General features: G+C 33.2%; 1 protein-coding gene across 1 annotated transcript; it reads right to left on the bottom strand.

Moving 5' to 3' along the window:
• Nucleotides 1–1,761: 1,761 nt before the first annotated feature.
• LOC131152118 (EPIDERMAL PATTERNING FACTOR-like protein 4) lies at nucleotides 1,762–2,730 on the bottom strand. The gene is made up of 2 exons (XM_058103774.1): nucleotides 2,393–2,730; nucleotides 1,762–2,287 (listed from the first exon to the last, which is right to left on the bottom strand). Exons 1-2 carry the CDS (start codon nucleotides 2,496–2,498, stop codon nucleotides 2,040–2,042), a joined length of 354 nt encoding a protein of 117 aa, XP_057959757.1. The 5' UTR covers nucleotides 2,499–2,730; the 3' UTR covers nucleotides 1,762–2,039.
• Between the last annotated feature and the right edge of the window lie 8,985 nt (nucleotides 2,731–11,715).

Raw genomic sequence — 11,715 nt, 5'->3', positions numbered from 1 at the left:
TAAATGATTAAACCCAATGCCCTAACCCCAAAGCCTTTCCTCTTGGTGGAATGAAAGCTCTTTTTATTCAATTTTTTTCTTTACATCAAATAGTATTAAAAATAAAAATTTATCCTAATATATAGTTAAAATTTTTTTAAAAAAAATTAAATATTCATGCATAAAATCAAACTTTTTTATTTACGAATTTACATTATATTTTATTTTATTTCTTACTTTTTCAATAAATGAAAAAGTGATGTCTTATATATTTTCCTTTCTTTTCTCTTATATTTTTCAAATCAAATTTGAAACACACCCTTTATATTTCGAGTTAACCAAAAAATTAAAGTTTAATTCAATCCTAATGCCTCCTCCTTATTTAAGTTTTTATTTTAACCAAAATCTAATGCTCCAATCCATCTCTCTCGTTTTTTGTTTTTTATTTTTTATTTTTGTATTAGATTACCATTTGACCTAAAAGTTTAAGTTTTAAGGTTGTGTCAACAATATATTTCAAGCTTTTAACACTGCTCGAGCGACAAAACTAGAACTCAAGATCTCCTAGTAACCAATATTCTTCTAATACCATGTTAAATTGGGGTCAACCATGTACATCAAACTTGAACATTTTGCATAGTAACTTTTAAATGCTTTATATATGTATATATGATTAGACTCGCAGAATAATTACAAAAGATAGCTCATCTCTGCTCATTCTCCGCATGCATTCTCACCTTCCCTAAACTTTGAACACTTCCAACAAAAACTTTAATCTTTATCAATCAATACGTTTGGTATAAAATTACATATGAGTAGTGTTTTAAGCTTTTGTACGATGAAACTATAATAATTCTTTCTTTTGGCTCATACGCTAACCTTGAAAGACATAAGCCCTTTATCCTACATAATCCAAACCTTTGGGGTTTAATGCTCCCAAAAATAGAGAAAGAGAGAGCCATCATTTTGCAAAAAGTATGTCATCGGTTCCCCCTTCATCGAACTTCCATAATCAAAAAAGAATAATAATTTTCTTGGAACAGGCCCATCTGCCCATGTAGTGCCAACGAGTTTCGTGTCAAGGAAGATGCTAAAGTGTTGATTTATGGGATGGAAACAACAAAGCAGATAATAAGGCTGCAGAGAAAACGCCATTCGAGCACCGTATCCCTCTACATAAAGCCCTAGAAAGAAAATTAAAGATTTAATGGGGACAGAGAAAGATGACAAGAGCCAACAAGGTTGCAGTCGGCAGAGGAGGAGAAACAAACACAGTCCTTCCTGTTTCGGAGTTTCATCCTAAACTCCATTTCCAGCGACTCTGATCTCTTAAGAATGGAAACCCATCTTTGATTCACATGCATCTGCTGTGAATCTGATCTTCCCGTCTGCATAATCCATCCCGCCAGGCACCCCTACCTCTGCCCTCCCCTGCCCCCGCCCCCGCCCCATCTCTTTCTATTGCTACCATTCAGCATCCCAAGACGCGGGGAGAGAGAGAGAGAGAGACCAAAGCTAAGACAATCTTTATGAATGAAAATCCCAGCCACCATATACTTGAATGAGGCTCCTCTGCCCTCCAATCTTCCACTGTCTTTTTTCCAGATGTACCATGGAACAAAAATCCCCATAAAATTAATTCGTCCAGTTGTTTTTATATTTTTCTCCGTATTTTTGTATGTGCAAACTGCAACGGACTAAATTCCCGTCGGTGTCAGTCCAACGATCATAATAAATGTATACCTAATGGAGGAGGGAAAGAAGAAGAAGAAGAACAGAGCATTGCAACATCATTTTGGATTTTCTTTTGAAAATCGAAGCTCGTCATAATTACAGCATTTACTGTCTCTTAATACACTTGCATAAATGCAAACTCAAAACCCACAACAGGACACACAGAAAACAGGGGAGTCCTCTCTGTAATGTCGTCAACTGCAAATTACAAAAATCACTATAAACAGAGAGCAATGTCGGCATCAAAAGACTAGAAGTAATTAAAAATTTGCTTCTTCGATTCGTTGTTCTTCTGGGAATCATGTTTCTTCTTTTGTATTCGTTCATTAAGGCATGAAGAGCTTGTCGCCGCACTTGCAACGCCAGGCTTCCGGGTAGTACTCCTGTGGCAGGCTCAACCCGGGTTGAATAGGCACGTGCACGGGCTTGCACGGCGTGCACTTCCCGCACTTGCTTCGGCAAGTAGGCGGCGACGATCCCGGCCCGGCGAGTCTCCTCCGAGTCAAATCCAAAACTTCCGAGTCACTGACCCTCCTCCTTATCTCCTCCCTCGCCACTCCCAGCACTCCCCCACCTGAGATAATCAACAGAAACAACTAGCGAGTTGGAAACATTAATTAACGAGTGGGACTGAGTCCAAGCGCGCGCGCATTATTCACGACACCACTGTTAGGCTTACCGAGGCAGGAGACACTGAGGGCGACGAGAAGGGCGAAGGCGACGACAGCTGCGGCGGCGGTGGAGAGGCAACTGCGGAGGTGGCTGCGACGGCGGAGGACGCCCATGGCCGAGCTCACGGGCTGCGCAGAGTAGGCAGAAAGCTGAGGGGGGCAGGCTTAAAAGGAAGGGAGGGGGAGCGAGTCCAAGTCAAAGACACACACATGGTCTCCAAAGATCAAAGATGATGAGCGTAACACATGAGACGCTGAGAGGGAGAGAGAGAGAGAGAGAGAGAGAGAGAGAGAGAGAGAGAGAGGATCTGTTTGTTCAGCAAAAATTTTGATCTGCTTTTTGGGGCAAAAGAGGGAGGGGGTTGGGCCCACTAAGGGTCATTGATGATGAGGATATTACGAGAATGCCACTGGGGAAAGGGACAGTGCAGGGGAAACTGGGGATGGGCATAAAAGTAAAATGAATTTTAGGGTCGGGACAGCGCCCGTGCGGCTGCGTTCGTGTGGGTAGAGGTGGAGAGGGCGGGAAGGCGGGGGGGGGGGGGGAGGGGTGCTGTCCCGTACAAGACGAACATCTGAGTCAAGCCATGGACATTGGACACCACCATTATTGGCCTCCCTCTCTTTTAAAATACGCTTTCTTTTCTCTATGCCAACTTCTTCTGTCTCAACAAAATTTAAAAAACAAAATTATAATATAACTTTTATTTATATATATATTTTTTCTACGCCCTTATTTTGTAAGATAAGTCTCCAATTTGAACGTTTTAAAAAATAAGTATTTTTTTAAAAAAAAGATTTTTATAAGCCCTTGAATGTAATATTTGATTTTGAAGACATCCAAATTGTGACACTTTTATATAGGAGGTTTTGAGTTTGAATCTTATAAGGCTCCCTTTGAAACTCAAAAAATATTAAGGAAAGGAAAGAAAAGGAAAATATCATAAAATACACATTTCAATGTTTGGCTATCGAGAAAAGTCAAAAAAAAAATTTATATAAAATTTATGAACAAGATTTTAATTTTGCACATAAATAATATTTAATTTTTATTAATTTTTAGTCATATTAAAACAAATTTGAATTTTTTATGATAATTAATAGAGAAAAAAAATACAAGAAAAAATGAATTGTCTTCTTATTTTTCCCTTCTTTTTTTTCTAAATAAAATCCTTGATGCAAGCGACTCTAAGAAGTAAGAGAATCTTTGGTCACAGATTGAAGATGATCTGTTCCACTATTAACCAACTCAAACTAAGGTGATTAGCCCAAGTAAATGATACATTGGATAGATTCTTTCGAGTACCTCATTTATCCCTTTGACAAGAAATGATAGGTGGGTACATACTATTAGTTTTGGCAACCTAATCAAATATGCCTTGGTTTTGGTTGGTTTCCAAGACCATGCTACCTAGGTAAGGGAAAAGTATATTAACATTAAATACCGTTAAACTTATTCATAAGGTGATTTTATTTCGTAGTTCTACAATTTGATCGACTTATGTACTGAAAAGGTTATTTAAAGATTGCATCAAACTATTCAAGGTTGTAACTAAAATCCATACTAACAATTTTCTTCATTATTAAATCATTTCTTGGCTCTAAAAATATTTAAACTTAAGCATTAAATAATAATTGCTCTTGACTTCTCCCTTTTTTCTGTTCTTTTCTAACATTAATGATGTGTTTGGTTGGAGATAAAAAAAAAACAAAGAGAGCTAAAGAACAAATAGGTGGTGACGAGGGGAAAAAAGGAAAGAAAATAAATGCAAATCTTTTTTCTCTCATTACTTGATTAATGCAGAACAAAATTTAATAAATGTTATAATTTAATCCAGCAAAACAAAATTTAATTCTTTCTCTTATAACTTTTGGAACAATAAATTTTTGAAGAAAAGAAAATTCCTATTTAATTATATCTATTTTCTTCTATTTAATATATTTTTTGAAAATATTTTTACTTAAAAGTATTGTTTTGTTCACGAGATTTAAAGATTTTTTTTAGAATGATTTAAAAATTGGACAAGTGTGAAATATTTTTATTTAGTCTGTCTTATATCAATATAGAAAATGTATAGATGATACTCATTTCTTTATTTGGTTCACAACAAAAATAAAATTTCTACATAAGTTTCTCATGGATTCCATGAAATTAAAATTTTCATATTTTATGAACATTATCATATGTGAGCATAAAGATAAGAGTGCCACATTTTTTAAAATTTCATATTTCTCAAAATATAAAAATTGTCATCATATATGGTTTTCTAATCACCAATTAAATGTAAAAATAAATATCATGAAGACTTTAAAAAAATAAATTAAGGATCTGTTTAGTTATAAAAAATATTTTAAATATTTTATTTTTAGTTTAAAAAAATATTTAAAAATAGCTAAATTTTTTTATAAATTTTTCCTAAAATAAATGAACAATATAAAAAATTTGACACTATTTTCTTGTAGAAAAAGTTCTATTTTTATTTATTTATTTATTATTAAATAATTAAAAATGACGGTCTTTAATCTTTTAAATTCATATAGAAAAGGTGACAAATATTTTTTACTGTTTTTTAGATTTCTAACACTTGTTTTGTAAATTGAGACTTGAGAGCATGTACTCATATATTAAATTTTGATTTGTGAGCATTATGTATTCCAATTCTTTCAAAATCACATAAAATCCAAAATTAGTTATCAAAAATATTAACTTATATAATTTAGTTTTTTTAAAAAAGTTACTTTAATAATTATTTAAAAATCTAAAAATTACAAATAAAAAATTATTTTGACTTTTTAAACAAAATATTTATTTTCTAACTATTTAATATGAATCTTAAAAACTAGAAAATCAATTATAATTTTTATAATTTTTTAAAAAATAAAAAATAAAAAATTTTCTACAACTAAATTAGGGTGATGCTTGATAATTGGGACTATAGGAATCGAAATTAAAATAATTGATTCTCATTCCCAATGTTTGCTTTATGGAAATCTCATTCCAATTGAGCATCCAAAATGAGATTTCCCCTTTTGTCTATATTTTGATTTCTACCTCTTACTCTGGAATCAAATCTTGATTCTTGAAAATACAATATTTATTATAATATGACAATTATATATAATATATATTACATAAATTTTAAAAATAATATTAATATTATGATATCATTATTAATATTTTTATTATATATAATAATATTATAGCATATAAAAATTTATAGAACAATATTAAATGTTAAAATATTATGACATACTAGTGGTAAGTTATTGATTTATTACATTATTATTTATAATCTTAAACATAAAATAAAATAAAATATTTATTATTATCATCAACTATAAATATATAGTACTAAAAAGTTTAATAACAATATAGTATAAAAAAATATGATACTATACAATATTAAATATATGCAGACACATACACACTATAATGTAATATAATATATATAGCACAAATATAAAAAATAATATTGATATAATACTATATAAATTTGTAATAATATTTTTAATGTAAAACATTTTACCATTATTCTTAATATTTATACTTTATATAATAGTATTATAATACATAAAAGTAATAGAGTAGTACTAAATTATGAAATACTACGATATAATTATAGTATGATTATTTGTTTATCATATTATCATGCATAGTTTTAAAATACGATAAAATATTAATTATTATTAAGAATTATAAAAAATAATAAAATATTATTACGTAGTAAAGTATAAAGTTATGATGGTTGTTTTATTATATTATTATTTTAATTAATAATATAATAATAATATAGTATACAAAGTATAATGAAGTAGATGATTATATCTTTTTATCACTTACGTTAATCTTATCAAAGTTAGAAAAAGAAACATTAACCCAATTTAAAATTTAATGAATAATTTTGAATAATTCGTGATAATAATAATAATAATAATAATAATAATAATAATATTGAATTAAATATTAATATTTGTTACAAATCCGGCCATCCCAATTTGCACACCACAGCTGCCATCTGCATGCATATTATACATGACTTTCCCTTTCAAGGAATCCACAGGGACAGGGAGGGTCGAGCTGGGGCTGGGTCTGGGTCTGGGTCTGGGTCTGGGACAGCTCGTTGATTAAGGAGTGGGGCCCACCAAGTGGGGCCCACCAAGTGTAGAAAACCCGGAAGCTCAGACCAGGCCAAGAGGAAAAGGCGCTGGCGCTGCTGGGCGACGTTTGGCGGTGAAAAAATGAAAGGCAAAAAGAAAAGCAGTTCAAGGAAATAAATGGGGAATCCGCAAATGGGGCCCACATGATGCAAATACGGGCAGGATCCTTGTGCAAGTGCGGGCCTGGGCCTAGGCCTAGGCCTCTACGCACCCCTATTGGGCGGGGTTTGGTAAATCGGGTTCGGTAGCATTTAATGCGAAAATCAAGGGGGTCAGTTTCTGTGGACGGGTCGGGTTGATTTGGGACCAGGGACGAGTCAAATCAGGCACAGGACCCAGAAGGGTGTGAAAATGGGTTTGGTTGGGGTTGAGGTTGACCCCTGCTCTGCCCCTTCTCTTCGGTTGCCTACCTGCGGAAGCTTCAAATGTTCAATTAGGGGATGCCATCAATGCTCCAACCCAAGCCACTTTTTAGTATTTACCCTTTAAAAAAACTCATTTAATTTATGTTGTTTAAATGAGAAAAAATAATAATAATAATAAAGAAATCATGACCTTCAAATCTTACCCTTGTCACTAGCTTCTTCTTCTTCTTCTTTTTTTTCAAGGATGGGGTGTTAATATTAGGTTAAAATTGAGTTTTTTACCGAAATATTAAAAAAAAGAAAAAGAATAAGAAAAACACAAATATAAGTGAGTTAGGGAATTATTATACTTTTGAACTCAACCAGCTTATGAAAAATTGGTTCTACTTGGTTCTTCATTCAAGGCACTGACACTCCTGCCCTCGTGCAGAAAAAATAAATAAAATAATAATAATTAGAATTGACTTTTGGAAAGTCGGTTTTGCTTAGTTCTCCTTTCAAGGTGTTGACACGCTTGTCCCAGCACATAAAAATTTAAAAAATAAATATAAAATAAACTAAACCGACTTTTGGAAAGTCGATTCTTGTACAACCACACTACATGGCCTGCCCCCGTCTGTGCAGTTCCCTCCCTATCCCCACTCCCTCTCTTCCCAACCCCTATTTATTCCCTCCATTTCCACTCCCTCCCACCCACCCACTTATGTTTCTCTTTTTTTTTTGCATTTCTCCTACAATCTTCCCACCACCTTCCCAATTTTTAGTGTTTATTACAGTTTTATACATCCATTTCATATAATATTAAGGCATGGATTTCGGTCCGACCAATCCTTCCATCCTAACGTTGGGGGCCTTTCATGTTAGGAAATTGAATGGGTAGAAATAGTATCACACAACTAAAATAAGAAATTAGAAAAGAGGAATTGACACCAAAATTTACGTAGAAAACCCCCAAACACATCAAGGGAAAAACCACCAGCAAAAGTAGAAGGAATCCACTATGAAAAATAATGATACAACTAGGGGTGAGCAAACGGTCGGTTCGGCCGAATTCGGGTAATTAACCGAATTAACCGAAAAATTTGGTTAAACAAAAATAGTAACCAAACCGACCGAATTGGCCGTGCAAACCGAACTGGAACCGACCGAATTACCCGAACGGGTAATTCGGTTAACCATTTTAACCGAATTTAACCGATTTTATTTAAAATTGATAATTATACAAAAAAATTAAAAAACAAAATCCAGCTTAATTAAATACCTTATTTATTAATAACAAACCCAAAAAATGCACATAAATATAATAACAAAAGTGGAAGAAGAAGAAGAAGAAGAAGAAGAAGACGAGGAGGAGGAGTTACTGACTTACTGGCTTACTGCCACTGCCCACTGGGGTCCGGCTTTGCACGGCGAGGTGGTGCACTGGTGGCTGAGACTGAGAGTCCGAGACGCTGTCACGCTGAGGAGTGACTTAGTGAGGACTGAGACGAGAGGCTCCAAGCCTCCAAAGGTGGTCTGAATGTCCGACGACTCCGATGGAGAGGCAGGAGAGGTCCGAGAGGAGAGCTGCGGCGACGCGGCCTGCAGGACAGATCGGCACTCGGCGGAGCACAGAGAAACCGAGGAACAGAGGACTGAGGAAGCGATGATAAACCCTAACTCTAATCCCCAAATCCCCGATTCCCCACTGTGAGTCTGTGAGAGTGTGAGTCTGTGTGTGTCTGTGCGGCTGTGCGTGTGCGGTGTGCCTCTGTGGAGTATGGAGTCGTGTACTGTGGAGCCTGATGCTATGGACTCGTGGAGTGTGGAGTGTGCCAGTGTGGGCTGTGGACCGTGAGTGTGGAGTGAATTAGTGAAACGAGTGAAGGCCGGAGGCCCGGAAGTTGCCGCACGGAGCCTTTTTTTCCCACCAGGCCCAGGCCCCAAGCCCCAAGCAGCCAAGCGGGCCAAGCCCGAGTCACCCGCCTGCGAGCCTATTATAAAAATTTCGGTTAATCGGTTAACCGATGTTTTTTTAACCATTAACCGAACCGAACCCGATTAACCGAGATTTTTAAAATTTTTAACTGAACCGACCGAATTGACTTTTTTACCCGAACCGAACCGGCCAATTTCGGGCGGTTAATCCGGTTAATTCGGTTTTAACCGAATTATGCTCACCCCTAGATACAACTTCTCTCAAATTATGAGAAACTAGAAACACAACCTACAACAGAGATACTTTGTAGGAGAGTACTTGATCTCTCTCTAAAGGTGGAGTTGGAGATGCTTGGGATGAATGTCTTCCTTCACCACCACTTCCCTATTTATAGGGGTTTTGTAAGTCTCTTTTTCAAAGCCGTCAAATGAATAGTATAGCCACTTTTGTAAACTTGTGCAACCACCAAATAAATAGTGTAGCCACCTTTGTAGACTTGTACAGTCACCAAATGAATAGTGCAGCCACCATATAAATAGTACAACCACCATATGAATAGTACAACCCCTATGTTAAACTTTGAATGTTAGAAGTGACTTTACAATTTAACATTTCATCCCTCCTATAGAGCACGAGAGAAGAATCATTCTAATGTCTTTAAAGGTGTTAGTGTGCACACACATTAGAGACACGGTGGTATGTCGATGCTAGAATCATTCCATGTAGGAATGTACAAGGTTCGGTGCGGTTTGGTTTTGGCTTGAACCGAAAACCAAACCGAAATTTTTGGTTTTGGGATTTCCAAACCGAACTGAAATTATGCTTTAATTGAAAACCGAAAATGTGGCAGTTCGGTTGCGATTTTTCAGTTTTAAACCGATTTTTTTTACAAAAAAAAAAAAAAAAATAACCTTTATTTTTCATAAAGTTGTTGAAAATTTATTGAACATTTAATTTTTTATAGGGACTCATAATTTTAACAAAATAAAATTTGTGGGGCACTTTTAACAAAAATAACATTTATTTTTCATAAATTTCTTAAAAATTTATTGAGGAATTTTATTTTCTATAGTGGCTATATAGCTATATTGCATGCTATATTTTTACTAGCCATATTATATATATATATATATATATATATATATATATATATATATCTATCTTATATAAATCAGTTTTTCGATTTTTTTTGGTTCGGTTTCAACATAAAACCGAAACCGAAATCGAAACAGAACAATTTTATTTTTGAAAACTGCAACCAAAACCAAAAACCAAAAAACCAAACCGTTTATGGTTTCGGTTCAATTTCGCTCCGATTTTTGGTTTTTCGGTAATTTTTGTACACGCCTAATTCCATGGATTCAACGAGCGGGGTTCTATCTACTGTATCAAATTTGGTACTTTCGGCTTGATCACAATTTAAATGACAATTATAATTATTTTCCAATTAAAATTTAAATATTTTCTATTAACTGAAATAATATAATATTATTATTTGTTAATTTAAATTTATATTTATAACATATGATTATCACATTAATTTATATTTAAAATAGTATTAATAACTAAATTATTTTTTTTATTTTATTTAATGTTAATTTAAATTTATAGATGATTTTTTTTCATTCCTGAATTTAATTATATTTTATTAATAATTAATAGGTTATAATGCATAATAAAATAATATATGGTTAATTTTAATTAATAATTATGTTATCTATTATTTTAAATTATTTTTAAAATATTTTTATTAAGTAACAATAATATGATATTTTTCTTGATTAACAATAATCATATTCTTCATTCTAGAATTAAATTATATTTCATTAGTAATTAATATATTTCATTAGTAATTAATATATTATAATACAAAATAAAATAATATATGGTTATCTTCTAATGTATTTTTAAATTATAAAATAGTCACTAATTTTTTTTTATATTTGTGAAATTGACCCCACCTATGAACAAAATCACTTATAAGTGGTTAAAAAGTTATCTTAAATTGTTTCTTAAAATTTGCTTAAACTATTTCTTAAACTTTACTTAAATAGTTTCAAAAAACTAGTTTTGAAAAAACATTTTTTGCAGTAAGTGTTTGTTGTAATAATAGGCAAATGCCACATTTTTTTTCTTTTTATTTTTTTTGTAAAAGTATTTATTTTAAGTGGTAAGTATTATAAATATTTTTTTTAAGTGTTCCCAAACGGGGACTTAATTATTGTTTGAACCCTTTCATCAATCATAATTAAACTAGGACAATTTATTGTTGGCTTAAGATTTTTTTCATGATTATCACAAAGATGTAAATCCTTCCAAGCTGACTTTAAAGATAGACATTAGGAAAACTTTTGACCGTAGATTGGAGTTGTCCTTCAGTTTTTTTATTTTATTTTTTATCATTAAATGTAAATTGTATTGATCAAAAAGGGTATGTACAAAAATTGGGCATACCCTAGAGAAAGGAAGCCAAGTCTCCCAAGCAACCAAAATCAAGCATAAACATATCCAGGGGCCAAATGGCCAGACACAAAAATAAAAAAGGTAAGCCAAAATCAAGTTGGAAGACCAACCAAGGAAGAACACCCTCAATTGGAAAACCAACCATGGAAGAAGGCAAACAAAAACAACAAAAATGGGACTCCCAAACAAGGCCAAAACAATAGGAATGCAAATTACATTGGGAAAAAAAGACCCCAAAACATTGCTTGAATGCATTGAGACCCTAATGATTCTTATTGATGGGATATGTGACACCTTGATTTTTATACCATTTTTTTTCAAATAAATAATATATATTAATCCAACAATACTTAAACATCGGCCATGTTAGAATCTTTGATACTATTTAAACATAACCCGACCCGAAGTGGGTGCCGAGTAAACAATC

The sequence above is a fragment of the Malania oleifera genome, chromosome 3 (assembly GCF_029873635.1).
Source record: "Malania oleifera isolate guangnan ecotype guangnan chromosome 3, ASM2987363v1, whole genome shotgun sequence".
Taxonomy (NCBI): domain Eukaryota; kingdom Viridiplantae; phylum Streptophyta; class Magnoliopsida; order Santalales; family Ximeniaceae; genus Malania; species Malania oleifera.
Note: the sequence above shows the minus strand (reverse complement) of the source record. Positions and strands in the feature narration are given on the sequence as shown.

What these genes read in the sequence shown, in the direction of transcription:
- LOC131152118 (XM_058103774.1), bottom strand. Translation starts at nt 2,498, where the DNA reads ATGGGCGTCCTCCGCCGTCGCAGCCACCTCCGCAGTTGCCTCTCCACC. An exon ending in CCTCAGTGTCTCCTGCCTCG is followed by an intron (nt 2,288 to 2,392) that starts GTAAGCCTAACA and finishes TGATTATCTCAG; the next exon opens with GTGGGGGAGTGCTGGGAGTG.